General features: G+C 37.7%; 1 protein-coding gene across 1 annotated transcript in view; it reads left to right on the top strand.

The window, feature by feature from the left end:
• TYW3 (tRNA-yW synthesizing protein 3 homolog) overlaps positions 1-10,136 on the top strand; it is a 30,985-nt gene extending 20,849 nt beyond the window's left edge. Inside the window, exon 6 of the mRNA XM_006046235.4 lies at positions 9,684-10,136. Within this exon, the coding sequence (XP_006046297.3) occupies positions 9,684-9,900 (217 nt within the window). The 3' untranslated portion in view covers positions 9,901-10,136. The remainder of the gene's footprint in view (positions 1-9,683) is intronic.
• Positions 10,137-16,695: the final 6,559 nt, after the last annotated feature.

The raw sequence follows: 16,695 nt of genomic DNA, 5'->3' as shown, positions 1-16,695 counted from the left end.
CCATTCCACCAGGCTGCTGCTGCTGCTAAGTCACCTCAGTCGTGTCCGACTCTGTGCGACCCCATAGACGGCAGCCCACCAGGCTCCCCCGTCCCTGGGATTCTCCATGCAAGTACACTGGAGTGGGTTGCCATTTCCTTCTCCAATGCACGAAAGGAAAAGTGAAAGTGAAGTCGCTTAGTCGTGTCCAACTCTTAGCGACCCCATGGAGTATAGCCTACCAGGCTCCTCCATCCATGGGATTTTCCAGGCAAGAGTACTGGAGTGGGTTGCCATTGCCTTCTCCGTTCCACCAGGCTACAGAGTTTGAACTGTACATAGGTATTTATTGGTGGTTTTTCAGTCGCTAAGTCGTGTCTACCTCTTTGCAACCCTGTGGACTGCAGTGTGCCAGGCTGCAGTATTTACTGGTACCATCCCAAAAGTTGGCTACATTTGTTAGTATTCTAACTGTGAGACTGTTGGTGAAAAAGTAGGAGGTAGGAAATCAGTTTCTCTGTTTTCTTACTTGAATTTCAACAAGATTATAAATATAGCCCAAGATCAACTAACTATACACCTGGTGAAGTTAATTGAGCCACGTTCACCAACTATAAAATCAAATTATGCTTTAAATCCATTGACTCAAAAATATGTTTTGAGATTATAGTGTGTATGCTGCTATCAAGAGAGTCATGCTCATCATATAAAATCAGTGAAAAATTAAAGAAGGGTAAAAAGTGTCTTAAGATACTGATTAGAAGATTACATGTGAATTCAGAAAGAGTGAACAAATTAGGGAGCTCCTTGGGGAACAGCTGTATATTCAACCAAATGCAGAAAAAGAGCTACTCTTTTGATGTGGAAAAGAGAAAAATTAAACACTGGAGGTGATGAGTTCTGCAATCAGATGTTGAGTATAAAATTGGTTTGTCATGGGACCAAAGTTTCACAATTCAAACAGCTGTAATAAGAGAAGTTTTAAAAGTCAAAATCCTAATGAGTAGCATTCTAGCAACAAGAAATATTCTTCAAGTGTGATAATCAAAAGTTAAGATATTATTTTAATAGCAAGAAGTCTCTTTCGTAAAAAACAATTCCCAAGCCCACTTCTTCATGGGAAGAGTAAGATAATTTCATCTATAATGATTTCCAGGTGAAACATGGGAAGTTTGGAGGTTTATTTACCAATTACAAGAGGAGGGCTTGTAGCTGTTAATAAGAGATCAAGACTGACTTAGATTGGATGAAATTAGCCATGTTCCTCTTCTCACCAACTGTGTAATAAGAAAATAAATGTTAAATAAAATGTAGAATAAAAAGTCCAAGTATATTGGCATATAATATCGATAAAAATTAAGCAAATTAGAGCAAAAAGTAAATATTTCTAATGGTTGGTTTTTTGTTTTTTACTTTTTTATGGTAAAATATACATAACATAAAATTCACAATTTTAGCCATTATACAGTTCATTGGCATCCTTTCCTCAACATCCTTGCCAACACTTGTCTTTTGTTTTGTTTTGTTTTGATAAGTGCCATCCTTGCAGGTGTGAGGTGATATCTCATTATGATTTTCATTTGCATTTCCTTGATGATTAATGACATTGAGCATTTTTCTTAACACCTGTTGGTAAGCATTTGTGTGACATCACTTTGCTAATTTCCTTCCGGTGCTTTTTCTTAGCTTCCTTCTGGGTTTCTCTTGTTATTCTACCTATTGGTTAAATACTGTTGTTCTCCAGGATTCCTCCCATGGCCCATTGCTTTAGCTTCCCCAGACACTGGTTGCTAAGTCACTTCAGTCATGTCCTACTCTGTGAGACCCTATGGACTGCAGCATGCCAGGCCCCTCTGTCCTTAGGGATTCTCCAGGCAAGAATACTAGAGTGGGTTGCCATGCCCTTCTCCAGGGGAATCTTCCCAACTCAGGGATTGAACCCACATCTCTTCTGTCTCCTGCATTGGCAGGAGGGTTCTTTACCATTAGTGCCACCTGGGGTAGATCTTCCAAATATCTCCCGAGTTCTGGGCCCATATATCTAATAATCTATTGAACATATCTAACCAAATATCCCATCAGCCTTTCCTCAATATCTTATTTTAACAATTTCCTTGGTTCAGAGTCTTACCATTTACAAGCATTATTACTATTTATGCCTCAGTGCAAAGAGAAATGTGAACCATATTGAATTACACTTATTTAATTGCATGTATGTCTTTTTTCCCCACGACAAGAAGGTCACCTTTTAAATAGGACTAACTCCCCCCACACACAGATACCAACCAAATACATATCCATACATACCCACACTTTAAATATCTCTTATCCTAAAACATTATAGAGTAGAAACCCAATAACTTTATTGAATTAATCATAAATAATAAAGGAACTTAAAAGTTAATACATTATATTGAGTTCCCCAAAGGCAAGTACAGTTTATCATTTTCTGAGTGTCTGATAGGAGAACAGTGGTTAATAAATGCTTGCTGAATTTATTTGACAGACTTGTTCTAACAGTAGTGCTACTTAAAAAAAAATAGTGCTACTTTTATGGCTTCACAGACTTAAGGTCATTATTCTGGAAGACATGTAAGATGGCTTACTGATGGGGCTACCAGAATAGACCTGCTACACAGTCTGGGTAAGAAGTAACAGGACTCTAAGTAGCAAGGTGAATGGGAATGATCCTGCAGAGCATAATCCTAACGTGGCAGCAGATAGAAATAAGGGTAGAGGAGAAGAAGGAGTGAAGTCTTACTTTTTTTAATGGAAATAAAGCTGGTAAATAAATAACTCACACAATTCTCTATATACTTATGGTCAGAGAAGTAAGTAATATAAAGGGAAAACATACATTTTCTGGTAGTTTCTCCTTGGATGTCCCCTCCCCTCAGTTTTTCCTCTCATAATTCCTCTCTGTGCCAGAAGAGGGAGGAATTCACCTCGCCAGCTCCCATTCATCCTTGCGATTCAGCTCAGGCTTTGGGTTTTTTTCCCCAAGGAGGATTTCTTGATCTTTCTTGGAGCTAAGTGCCCCACGTTCTCCTATTTTATCTTAGCTTTTTCGTGGCATGTTGAATGTATCTTTACAGCTCTGCCGCTCCCATCAAACCCTGAGCTCCCTGAGGGTACAGGCCATCTCTTACTTGTTTTTAGCACCTGGCACAGGTTCTGTCACATATGTTTTTTAATAAAAATGCTAGAGTTTAAAATCAGTTAAAAATCCAAATACATAATATATGAGAATAGTCTTCTTTTGTTATTTGTGAATAATAGAAGCCTGAAAGGGTGTGAGGGCTTCCCCAGTGGCTCAGGGTTAAAGAATCCACCTGAAACACCGGAGATACGAGTTCAGCCCCTGGGTTGGGAAGATGCCCTGGCAACCCACTCCAGTACTCTTGCCTGGAGAAGCAGTCCATAGCATTTCACAGAGTCAGACACAACTGAAGCGACTTCACACACATGCACGCATGCAAAAGGATATGAAGTTGTGCTTAAGATTTCATTAATTTTATGTTCCTCTTTCAGAAGTAAGAAATACCAGCTTTTTATTGCCCATGGTCCCCTAACTGATCTGAAGAACAAAAATTCATTTTCCCAGGGCTGGTCTGAAAAGTTCTGTCATGAAGAAAACTATATACAAGTTGCCCTGTGTCATGATAATCTTGACTACAGAGGTAGAAAAATGGAAGACAATTTGCTTTTCTTTGGAGAGGGGCAGAAAAACAGTTGCCTGAGCATATATTTCTTTTTATACTCCCAGCTCTTTTTGTTGCCTTTGAAAGTTGAGAAAATTATACTTTGAGAATCAGGCTTTGGAATGCTGTGTAAAGGGTCATAGCATGAGAAGAGAACATGTAATTGAGAAACAAATTTCTGACTTATTGAGTAAGATAGTTTCCCAAAGGACATTTTAAAAGTTCCCTTAACAAAGAAAAAAAAGTAGTTGAAATTGTATTCTTGGCTCTCAACATGGAAAAGGTCTTTGTTCATTTTTACCACTTGTTTCTTTGGTCCCCCAAGGATTATAGCTTTGAATTCTTAGGTTGTTTAATGGAAGATTAGAAGTAAGGCACCAATTCCTCTTTAATTACCTTTTTAGTGTGGTCAACAAGGTATTTTACACAGCTTTTAATTCACTGTGCTCATAAAAGAGGAATTTAATCTTATCTTTAATTTTCTAGGAATACAATAGAATCCAGAGAAAAGACCTGGTTACCTAAGTTTAAAGAGCAGGATTGGGGAGAGACTGATAGAAGAGAATGTTGAACATCATGAATAGCCTCTTATGATCAGATAAGGGTGATTCATACCCTTTTGTAGCATGCTTAGATTTGTTTTAGATAAAGCAAGTCATTCTACTGAGGCATTTTTTAAAACCATGCTATATAGGCAGTGTGGAAAATGAGAAGAAAACCAATCATTGAAGTCACCCAGGATAATGGCAAGACCTGGAGACAAAGATCAGGCCAAGTGTAGTTTTCATGAGTGTAAAGGACTGAACAGAATATTGATAGATAATCTGAGGAGCTGATAAAGGAGTTTAGTCTGGAAAAGTGTTGGTGATGCAGGTGAATTCTTACCTTATTGTTCACCTCTCTGGTGGGCAGGATACTGAAAGAATAAGCATTCTCCACTTGACAGGAATGCAGGCAGTGGTGTGTTTGGGGGGAACCGGGTTTCAGTTAAGCAAGGATAGAAGGAATACGTTAAATGAAAAGGTTGTGACCATGTTATGGGATCTAAAATAAATATCAGTTTAAATTTTTCAAAACCTTTTGCTCTAATTCTTAAAGTACTGTTTTCTCTTTCACTGTACCTCCCTCTTTGAGATTGCTTTATTCATTCTAGAAATACCATTTAGCCCTAGTTATCTGCCAAGAATGGTGATGAATATCAAGGTGTATAGTGGTGATTACATAAGTTCTTAAAATATGGATAGGAAATGTGGTAATCATGTTAGGTATATCTTAGCATTGTGTGAAGTATTTGGGAAGAGGCAGTTAACTTGGTTTTCTTAGGGCAGTTTTAGAGCTTTTGCAAGTGGAACTTAGCCTGTTTATTGAATTAAAATAAAGAACATAATTGGCTCAGATAGCAATCTATCCTATAGATGTCAAAAACTTCCTGTCATAATCTCCCATTATAGTAGGATATAAGAGCATGATGGAAAAGGGAATGGCAAACCACTTCAGTATTCTTGCCTTGAGAACCCCGTGAACAGTATAAAAGGGCAAGAAGATATGACACTGAAGGATGAACTCCCCAGGTAGGTGCCCAGTATGCTACTGAAGAAGAGTGGAGAAATAACTCCAGAAAGAAAGAAGGGATGGAGCAAAAGTGAAAACAATGCCCAGTTATGGATGGGACTGGTGATGGAATTAAGTCCAATGCTGGAAAGAACAATATTGCATAGGAATCTGGAATGTTAGGTCCGTGAATCAAGGTACATTGAAAGTGGTTGAACAGGAGAAGGCAAGGGTGAACCTTGACATTTTAGGAATCAGTGAACTAAATGGACTAGAATGGGAAAATTTAATTCAGATGACCATTATATCTACTACTGTGGGCAAAAATCCCTTAGAAGAAATGGAATAGCCATCCTAGTCAACAAGAGTCCAAAATGCAGTACTTGGATGCAATCTCAAAAAGGACAGAATGATCTCTGTTCGGTTCCAAGGCAACCATTCAATATCACAGTAATCGAAGTCTATGCCCCAACCACTAATGCCAAAGAAGCTAAAGTTGAATGGTTCTATGATGACCTACAAGACCTTCTAGAACTAACACCAAAAAAAGATGTCCTTTTCATCATAGGGGACTGGAATGCAAAAGTATGAAATCAAGAGATAACCTGGAGTAGCACGCAAGGGTGGCCTTGGAATACAAAATGAAGAAGGACAAAGGCTAACAGAGTTTTGCCAAGAGAACACTGGTCAGAGTAAACACCCTCTTCCAACAACACAATAGACAACTCTACACATGGACATCACCGGATGGTCAATACCAAAATCAGATTGATTGTTTTTTTTGCAGCCAAAGATGGAGAAGCTCTATACAGTCAGCAAAAACAAGACCAAGAGCTAACTGCGGCCCAGATCATGAACTCCTTATTGCAAAATTTAGACTTAAATTGAAGAAAGTAGGGAAATCACTAGACCATTCAGGCATGACCTAAATCAAATCCCTTATGATTATACAGTGGAAGTGAGAAATAGATTTAAGGGACTAGATCTGATAGAGTGCCTGATGAACTATGGACAGAAGTTTGTGACATTGTACAGGAGGCAGTGATCAAGATCATCTCAGAGAAAAAGAAATGCAACAAGGCAAAATGGTTGTCTGACGAGGCCTTACAAATAGCTGAGAAAAGAAGAGAAGCAAAAGGCAAAGGAGAAAAGGAAAGATATACCCATCTGAATGCAGAGTTCCAAAGAATAGCAAGGAGAGATAAGAAAGCCTTCCTCAGTGATCAGTGCAAAGAAATAGAGGAAAACAATAGAATGGGAAAGAATAGAGATCTCTCCAAGAAAATTAATGATATCAAGGGAATATTTCATGCAAAGATGGGCACAATGAAGGACAGAAATGGTATAGACCTAACAGAAGCAGAAGATACTAAGAAGAGGTGGCAAGAATACACAGAAGAGCTATACAAAAAAGATCTTCATAACCCAGATAACCACGATGGTATGATCACTCACCAAGAGCCAGACATCCTGGAGTTTGAAGTCAAGAGGGCCTTTGGAAGCATCACTACGAACAAAGCTAGTGGAGGTGATGCAATTCCAATGGACCTGTTTCAAGTCCTAAAAGACAATGCTATTAAAGTGCTGCACTCAGTATGCCAGCAAATTTGGAAAACTCAGCAGTGGCCACAGGACTGGAAAAGGTCAGTTTTTATTCCAATCCCAAAGAAAGGCAATGCCAGAGAATGCTCAAACTACTGCACAATTACATTCATCTCACACACTAGCAAACTACTGCTCAAAATTCTCTAAGCAATGCTTCAATAGGACATGAACTGAAAAATTCTATATCTTCAAGCTGGATTTAGAAAAGGCAGAGGAACCAGAGATCAAATTGCCAACATCTATTGGATCATTGAAAAAGCAAGAGAGTTCCAGAAAATCATCTACTTCTGCTTCGTTGACTACCTTGAAGCCTTTGGCTGTGTGGATCACAACAAACTGTGGAAAATTCTTCAAGAGATGAGAATACTAGGCCACCTGACCTGCCTCCTGAGAAATCTGTATGCAGGTCAATAAGCAACAGTTAGAACTGGACATGGAACAATGGACTAGATCCAAATCGGGAAAGGATCAAGGCTGTAGATTGTCACCCTGATTATTTAACTCATATGCAGAGTATATCATGTGAAATGCTGGGCTTGATGAAGCACAAGCTGGAATCAAGCTTGCCTGGAGAAATATCAATAACTTCAGATATGCAAATGACACCACTGTTTTGGCAGAAAGCAAAGAGTAACTAAAGAGCCTTTTGATGAAAGTGAAAGAGGAGGGTGAAAAACCCAGCTTGAAACTCAACATTCAAGAAACTAAGATCATGGCATTTGGTCCTATCACTTCATGGCAAATAGTTGGGGAAACAATGTAAACAATAACAGATTTTATTTTCTTGGCCTCCAAAATCACTGCAGATGGTGACTGCAACCATGAAATTAAAGATGCTTACTCCTTGGCAGAAAAGCTATGACCAACCTAGACAGCATGTTAAAAAGCAGAGACATTACCTTGTTAACAAAGGTCCTTATAGTCAAAGCTATGGTTTTTCCAGTAGTCATGTATGGATGTGAGAGTTGGACCATAAAGAAAGCTGAGCACTGTAAAATTGATGCCTTTGAACTGTGTTGGAAAAGACTTGAGAGTCCTTTGGACTGCAAGGAGATCCAACCAGTCCATCCTAAAGGAAATCAGTTCTGAATATTCATTGGAAGGACTGATGCTGAAGCTGAAACTCCAATGCATTGGGCTACCAGATGTGAAGGACTGACTCATTGGAAAGGACCCTGATTCTGGGAAAGACTGAAGGCAGAAGGAGAAGGGGATGACAGAGTATGAGATGGTTGGAAGGCATCACTGACTCGATGGACATGAGTTTGAGCAAGCTCTGGGAGTTGGTAATGGACAGGCAAGCCTGGCGTGCTGCAGTCTATGGGGTCCCCAAGAGTCGGACACGACTGAGCGGAACTGTTAAAAGCATGATAAGATCTCAATGATGGCAGAAGCGTTCTCAACTTTTAGATCATTTTATTTAGGACCTAGGATAACACCTCGGATGTTTACCTTTTTTGTTCAGTTGTTATTTATTCACTTATTGGGCATATTTTTAACCAGTTGTGGCTGCACTGTACTCCATGCTAAGAATATAACAGAACAGATGACAAGATAAATGGAGTCCTTGGTGTCATGGAGTTTATATTCTGTAAGAATAGTCACATTTGAGACCTTAATCAGTGCCAGGGTCTGTGCTAGGTACTTACATATATAACCAACCCTCTGACAACTGTGCTAGGTACAGGATAACAGCTAGTTTTGTGAATGAGGAATTTGAGATTCACTGAGGTTGAAATTAGCAACCTCAGCTTTCCCAGTGGAGCACTGATGTGAAGCACACGGAGCAAACCAAGCCACTTGCTGCTTTCCGGTGTCTGCCAAAAACGAACACAACCCTCCACTGGAAAAATGAGTAAAAGAGAAGAATAATTTACAGTAAAAAATTCAAATAACAATAAACAAAAAATATTCACTTTCAACGAAATAAAAACTTAAATAATGAGAGAGCCTTATCACCTATAAAGTAAAGCAGGTTTTTGATGTAATATTCACTGTATGAATGAAGTGGTCTCAAGTTCTGCTGTTAGGAGCATATTTTTTTTGAATACCCATTCTGGAAAACAGTATTTATCAAGAGCCTTAAATATTTATACCTTTTAACCATGTAATTACTTTCAAAGTATCTATCCTAAATAGCTAAAGACTCAGATCATATTATTTCCAAAATGTTTATAACATTGTTTATATTGGGAAAACTTGAAAATAAAGGACAATTTAAGTGACATGATGTTATACTACCATTTAAAAGTATTATTTTGTAATTCATTTAGTGATGTGGAAAGTGTTTTCAATAAATATTAAATTTGAGAAAACAAAGTAAAACTTTGTATGTAATATCACAATTGTATAAAAGACAGGTATATGTATACATGGACAGATGTATTAATTCAGAATACACTCATAAACTAGAAAAAATAAAAATATTGAGAATGGTTATTTTTAGGTAATTATGTGGAGGTCATTCTGTAACTTCATATATTTTCCACATTCTCTAAAATTGACTTCTGTTACAGTTATGATTTTTTTTTTTAAGAAAAATATTTCTGTTCTTTTTTTTACCTTTGTTTGACTCCTACATCTGGAATAGAAATTAAGGTAGGATAGAGGTTGTCAAGAGGTGATTCCAATCCAGTTTTCAAGACTGTTCTTAAAGAACTGAAAATGCCTTTCTTTTCAGAAATAAGCAATCATAAAAACAAGAAGCACATTATTTCTGTGATTTATTTCATATCTTAAGGTTAACATGAGATACCAGATTTACGTAATTTTATGTTTGAGGTATATTTCAGTCATTTTGTTTGAGAACACACAGATACATAACAGAAGTGTTTTATTTCTTTACAGGTTTTACCACTGCCTACAACATGCTTTGGAAAAAGAAACTGTTTCTACAACTTCACAATCTAAAGAAAAAGTTAATACATCATATATTCGTAAAAAAAAAAGGAACCCAGAAAAAGCAAGTGGCAAACATGTTACTGAAGAACATGATAAAGAACTTGAAAATAATGACCATGTTGATCCAGGAATCAGTGTTACTATCTTCCCTGAAGATTACTGAGATTTGGTTCCAAAATGTCTTGGTAGAATGATGTTTCTAATAGATATTATAAAGCCGCTCTTAATAAGAGTTTGTTGAGTGTATCAGACTTTCAGAAAAGCAAGATTTAACTTTTCTCTATATTTTAGGGAAACTCTTAACTTTTAAAAACAACTGTGTATAATATTTACTCTTATATACTATCTTTTTAAATCGCATAGTCATTGCAAAAATAAAATTATGATTTTTTTAATGCCTCTAAGTTTCGGTGTCTACTTCAAAACAGAACTATAATACCATTCCAAGGGAACCTTAACATTAGGAATATTTGAGTAAAAATCATAACATTTTTCTTAGTTTTCACTTTGAAATCAACAGCTTTCAAGGGGATCACTTTGCTGCTTATTTTCCTGGAGTCCAAGGACAGGATTTTTCCTTTCTTTAGACTCTGTGAATAAAACAACTGATATCTTTTTTGTTCAGGACAAAATACTTATACCTTCTTTCCCCATTATTTCTCATAAACCAGAGCTTGCCACTGGCACAGCCTCTGTGGAACAGGTGGGCATAGCTTTTCACTATCCTCAGTCAGAAATGATAACTTAAGACACAGAAATTTCAATAAACAAATGTGCTGTGAAAAACCGCGAAGAATCAGAAGCCTTGGTTTGAGTTCTGACTGCGACAGAGAAGTTGGAGGTCCTTGAGCAAATCAGTTTCCAAGGGCTTCCATTTCCTCTTCTGCTTAATAGAAATTCTAATCCCTTCTATATTCATACCAAAGGAGTGCTGACATCTAAGTTAAATAAAAATGTGAAAGCACTTAATAGACCATTTTGTGTATATATATTACTATTTTGCTATTTATTTTTACTATAAATTGAAGACATTTCACAATGTATTTTCAGAATATCAAATTATAAAAAATATATATTTAAAAAGAAATTACTGTTAGTCATAGAGCTAATAAATTGAAAGACAAAAACACCAGGACATCAAATAAAAATTATATGAGGTAGTCAACACTGAGTTGTGGTTTTGGCATTTCCTAATATTTCAATAATTTATCTAAGTCTTCATATAAATTATTTTTAGATTTGCATCACAGATGCTTTCCTTCTGACAAATACCATTTTATACTCTCATTTTAAAAGTTGTTCAACTTGATAACTATCTGCTATCATCTAAAATTTATCAGGAATGGGATCCAGGAAGCTCCAAAGTTACTGTGAGATTTTTCTTTATTCCTCTTTTCTATTTTTTAAAAAATTATTATTCTTTCTTAATTTTTACTGAAGTATAGTTGATTTACAATGTTGTGTTAATTTCTGTATTCATCCTAAATGTAACGGTTTGCCTCTGTTAATCCTAAACTCCCAGTCCTTCCCTCCCCCGCTCCTCTCCCCCTTGGCAACCACAAGTGTGAATCTCTATGAGACTATTTCTGTTTCATAGTTCATTTGTGTCATGATCTAGATTCTGCATATAAGTGATATCACATGGTATTTGTCTTTTTTACCTCACTTAGAATGAAAATCTCTAGGTCCATCCCTGTTGCTGCAAATGGTATTTCATTCATTATGGCTGAGTAATACTCCATCGTCTATATGTACCAAACCGAATCTGTGTCCATTTGTCTGTCAATGGACACTTAAGTTGTCTCCATGTCTTGGCTATTGTAAATAGTGCTATTATGAACATAGGGGTGCCTGTATCTTTTCAAATTATAGTTTTCTCTGGATATATGCCCAGGTTTACTCCTTTTTTTCCTGTCACAGCTCTGAACTCTCTCTTTGGCCTTTAAAGTAAGAACTAATATCTCCTTTAGTCATTTTGAGTCCTCCATCTCCTTGCCATCCTGTAGCACTTGGCCTGTTAACACTCTTATCCCTGAATTTGCCCTTTCATCAGCATCCTGAATGCCTTCTTCTCAATCATTTCCCTATTTATAATCTTTCTCAGTTCTTTTTCTCTCCAAACTTTTAACATTTTCCAACATTTCTTGCACCTTAGAATCATGTTTAGAATGTTGAAAAAACACGAAAGACCTGAGAAAGTCCAGGGATAAGCACATTTTTTTTTTAAAGCTCCCAAGTTGTTCTCTAGTTGGAAACCAAAGGATAATGACATTGTGCATGTGTGCGTGCTAAGTCGCTTCAGTCGTGTCTGACTCTGTGACACCATGGACTGTAGCCTGCCAGACTCCTCTGTTCATGGGATTCTCCAGACAAGAATTCTGGAGTAAGTTGTCATGCCCTCCTCCAGGGGATCTTTCCGACTCAGGGATCAAACTCACATGTCTTTATGTCTCTTGCATTGGGAGGCAGGTTCTTTACCACTAGCACCGCCTGGGAAGCCCCAGTGACACTGTAGGCATTCCCAAGTTTCTGTCTTTGGCCTTCGTCTTGTATTCCTGTCTGCACCCTAGCTAAACTCGTCCATCCCAGGAGCCTTACCTTCTGAGACAATGACTCCTGCCTCTCCTGGCCTGGTCTGTCTCCTACACTCTGAATAACTGCTGGGCCTCTCCAGTACAGCTATTACTTTTCAGAAGTTTTCTCTTGTTTGACTATTTCCTGGTTCTTTGGCTAGAGAAAGCAGACTTTTGTTGTGTTTTTTTGTTTGTTTGTGCCCACCTGCATTTCCAGGTTGCTGGCATTTCTAGTGCCCAGTCTGGGATATGTGAGGTAACGCGAAAAGCCGGGGAACTCATGACTGTGTTGTTCTTTAGGTTCCCAAATCCCTAGCTGGTCTACCTTTCCCTTGTCACTTTTCAGAGTCTTCTTATGTTTGTTTTATATGTAGTGTCCAGAGTTTTTATTTTTTGGCCATGCTGTGTGGCTTATGGGATCTCAGTTCCCTGACCAGGGATTGAACCTGGGGCCCCTGCAGCGAAATTGCTGAGTCCTAATTGCTGGATATCCAGGGAATTCCCTGTGCAGAGTTTTTAGCTGCATTTAATGGAAGGAATAGGGAAAAGTGGATCTACTTTATCTTTGAGAATCAGAAGTCTAATGTATTTTTATAATTAATGATGATACCACACCGTGGGGTATTCTTGAGGATAGGTTTGGAACCCATCCAGATAGCCACATCTCCCTCGACTTGGTACTGCCCCTTGTCTACCAGTTTGTATGCTTTACTGCTCTTGCTTTAGGCTGCTGCAGCCTCTTCATTCTAAAGTAGAGGGAAAAAAATGCCTGGAAGTCTGTTTCCTGTCCTTTACCCTCCACCCCCACCACATACATACTCCCTGTCTCACAGCCAATAATGACAAGTGCAGAGTTTCAAAAGACAATTCTGTTGCCCAGAAATGGGATAAACTTGGATGTGCAATTGCCATTTAAGCTTCCCATCAGGCTGAGGTTTGGACTTCACCTGAACCCTATCATATTTTTCCCACTCCCTTCCCCATTTCTCCTGGGAGCTCCTGCTTAATAAATCACTTGCACCAGAATGGTGTCTTCTGCAAGAACCTGACCTAAGACAGATATTGGGAGTATTTTGGCTATATTTTAGAAAGTGATGGCATACATTTACTATAAAGAGCTGATGTTTTAATGTGTTAGAAATTATATCATTGGTAGTGATTTAAACTTATACAATGCAAATAAATTTTTTATATTAGGTACAGAGTTTTAAAAATTCTTTGGGGGTAAATATCTAGCCAACAATATTTGAAGATCACTGCTATAATACATACTCTTATAAGAACTTAGAGTGAAGTAAGTCTTAGAGTGAAGTAAGTAAGACAAAGGGAAATACAATATCATGATATTGCTTATGTGTGGAATCTTAAAAAAGGCTACAAATTAACTTATCTACAAAACAGAAATAGAATTACAGATGTAAAAAATAAACTTATGGTTATTGGTAGGTAAGGAGAAGAGTGATAAATTGAAAACTGGGATTGACACATACATACTACTATATATAGAATATATAACTAATAAGGACCTATTGTGTAGCACAGGGAACTCTACTCAATATTCTGTAATGGCCTATATGGGAAAAGAATCTAAAAAAGTGGATATGTATAGATACATGTATATCTCTATATTATATATATATATATAAAAGAGAGAGAAGTCTCTCAGTTGTGTCCAACTCTTTGCAACCCCATGGACTGTAGCCTACCAGGCTCCTCGGTCCATGGGATTTTCCAGGCATGAATACTGGAGTGGGTTGCCATTTCCTTCTCCAATATATATGTATGGATATATGTATAAATTCACTTTGCTGTACACCTGAAATGAACACAAAATATAAATCAGTTATACTCCAATAAAAATTTAAATGAAAAATTTAAATCCTATATTAAAAAAAAAAAGAACTTAGAGACAAGAATGATGGATTCTAGGCAAGGAAATACTACAAGTCCAATTCAAGGGGATACCATTTTGTTTAGGTCTTAAAGGCCAAGAAACAAGTTCACTTGAAAGAAAAAATCCAAGAAAAATTCCTGTTGTCAGAAGGAATGTTTGTATAATTGAGACACCAAAGAACACGATATATTCAGTGATGGTAAATATTCCATTAAAGCTGAGATACAACATGTGGTATGAAATGAGTCAAACTGGTTGAAAAGCAAATGTGGAGGGCCTTGTGGGCTAGCATGGAGGTAGACCAGTGTTTCCAATATATTAATTAGTTAAGTCACTGTCCTTTTCCTTAGGTCTAAAGCAGCTGCCAGGAGGAACGGCCACATGGACAGCTGTGTAAGTTGAACTCTGTATAAACTCCGGGAGGAAGAGGCATTCCCTGTATTTGACAACGTGAATGGCGCTCCTTGAAGCTGCGCAGTACACATTCTTATATACTAACACACACAGCAGTCTTGCCAGGAGGGAATTTGGGGAGAAAAAAACGTACGGCCTCAGAATATCTGGAACATTTCTTCTAATTTAATGAGTAGAATATGGAAATACTTGTCAGGCAGGTAGATGGAAAGAGAAGAGAAACAAATTTTTAAAAATAATCCCTACATGCACAGGAATTGTAGGAAAAGGCTGTGTGTATGGAGAACAGCAGCCTGGGGTGGAATGACTATGTGTTCTCTTGTTCAAAAATCTCTCTAAAGGGCTTGTAATCCGTTGACTTTCCTTTACTTATTCAACCTGCCCCCTGAGGGAACTATGTATTCTAAAGATTTGATAAACAACAGGATCCTACGTATTGCAGAGGGAGCTATATTCAATATCCTGGCACAAATCATAATGGAAAAGAATGTATATATGTGTATAACTGAGTCACTTTACCATACAGCAGAAATTAGCACAACATTGTCAATCAACTATATTCAATAACAAAATAAAGATTCAGTAAACAGTATATGCATAAGACTCTGGAAGAGAGTCTACAATTGCTACCTAACTGCTTTATCTAAGGAAACAGAATTACCCTGGACCTTTTAGATTAGTAGAGAAGAGAGACCAGGTGCTGCCCTGGGCCCAAGAAGACACTGAATCCCACTCCCTCCTTGCCATGCCTTGATAAGTCACTTCAGTCACATCCAACTCTTAGCGACCCTAAGGACTGTAGCCCACCAGGTTCCTCTGTCCATGGGATTCTCCAGGCAAGAATACTGGAGTGGGTTGCCATGCCCTCCTCCAGAGGATCTTTCCAACCCAGGGATTGAACCCACAGCTCTTACGTCCCCTGCATCGGCAGGTGGGTTCTTTACCACTAGTGCCACAGGGAAACCCCACCCTCTCCTTAGCATCCTCTCTTATTGCAAAAGAATTTTAATACCTACACATGCTTATGTTCAATGTCCTGGATTTTTATGTATTTGTTTTTTGCTAGGTATTTATTTCTCAGTCCTTTTTCTTTTCACCTCTAAAATGGTTCAATTTAAACTTTAATTTTAACCCATTGCATATGTTACTGTTTATTTATTTAAATATGCTTTATTTTTTTAGAGTAGTTTTAGGTTAACAGAAAAATTAAGAAAAAGGAAAGAGAGAGCTCATATATATCTGTCCACTTCCCCCTTCCCGGGCACAGTTTCCCACTTAAATTATTGTGTTGCTTTAGTTACAATTGAAGAGCCAATTTTTAAACAGAATTATTAACTAAAGTCTGGATTTCATGCTGCTCCTCATCTCTGTTCTCTCCTTATGAAACTGCTATTAGTCATACACATTGGACCTACTTTATCTATTTCCCATCTCTCTCACCCTTTTCATCTACCTCCTCTCCCACCCCATCTCTTTATGTGCTTCATTCTGTGTCATGTATTCAGGTTATCTTTCAGTAAATTAATTACTTCTAATTTACAGTCTAGCTTGCCCCACTAAGTTTTATATTTTAAAGACTATGTTTTTTAATTAATTTATTATTTTTTTAATTTTATTTTATTTTAAACTTTACATAATTGTATTAGTTTTGCCAAATATCAAAATGAATCCACCACAGGTATACATGTGTTCCCCATCCTGAACCCTCTTCCCTCCTCCCTCCCCATACCATCCCTCTGGGTCGTCCCAGTGCACCAGCCCCAAGCATCCAGTATCGTGCATCGAACCTGGACTGGCAACTCGTTTCATACATGATATTTTACATGTTTCAATGCCATTCTCCCAAATCTTCCCACCCTCTCCCTCTCCCACAGAGTCCATAAGACTGTTCTATACATCAGTGTCTCTTTTGCTGTCTCGTACACAGGGTTATTGTTACCATCTTTCTAAATTCCATATATATGCGTTAGTATACTGTATTGGTGTTTTTCTTTCTGGCTTACTTCACTCTGTATAATAGGCTCCAGTTTCATCCACCTCATTAGAACTGATTCAAATGTATTCTTAATTAATTTAT

The sequence above is a fragment of the Bubalus bubalis genome, chromosome 6 (genome assembly GCF_019923935.1).
Source record: "Bubalus bubalis isolate 160015118507 breed Murrah chromosome 6, NDDB_SH_1, whole genome shotgun sequence".
Classification (NCBI taxonomy): Eukaryota; Metazoa; Chordata; class Mammalia; order Artiodactyla; family Bovidae; genus Bubalus; species Bubalus bubalis.
The sequence above is the reverse complement of the archived record's forward strand: the minus strand, read 5'-3'. Positions and strand labels throughout refer to the sequence as shown.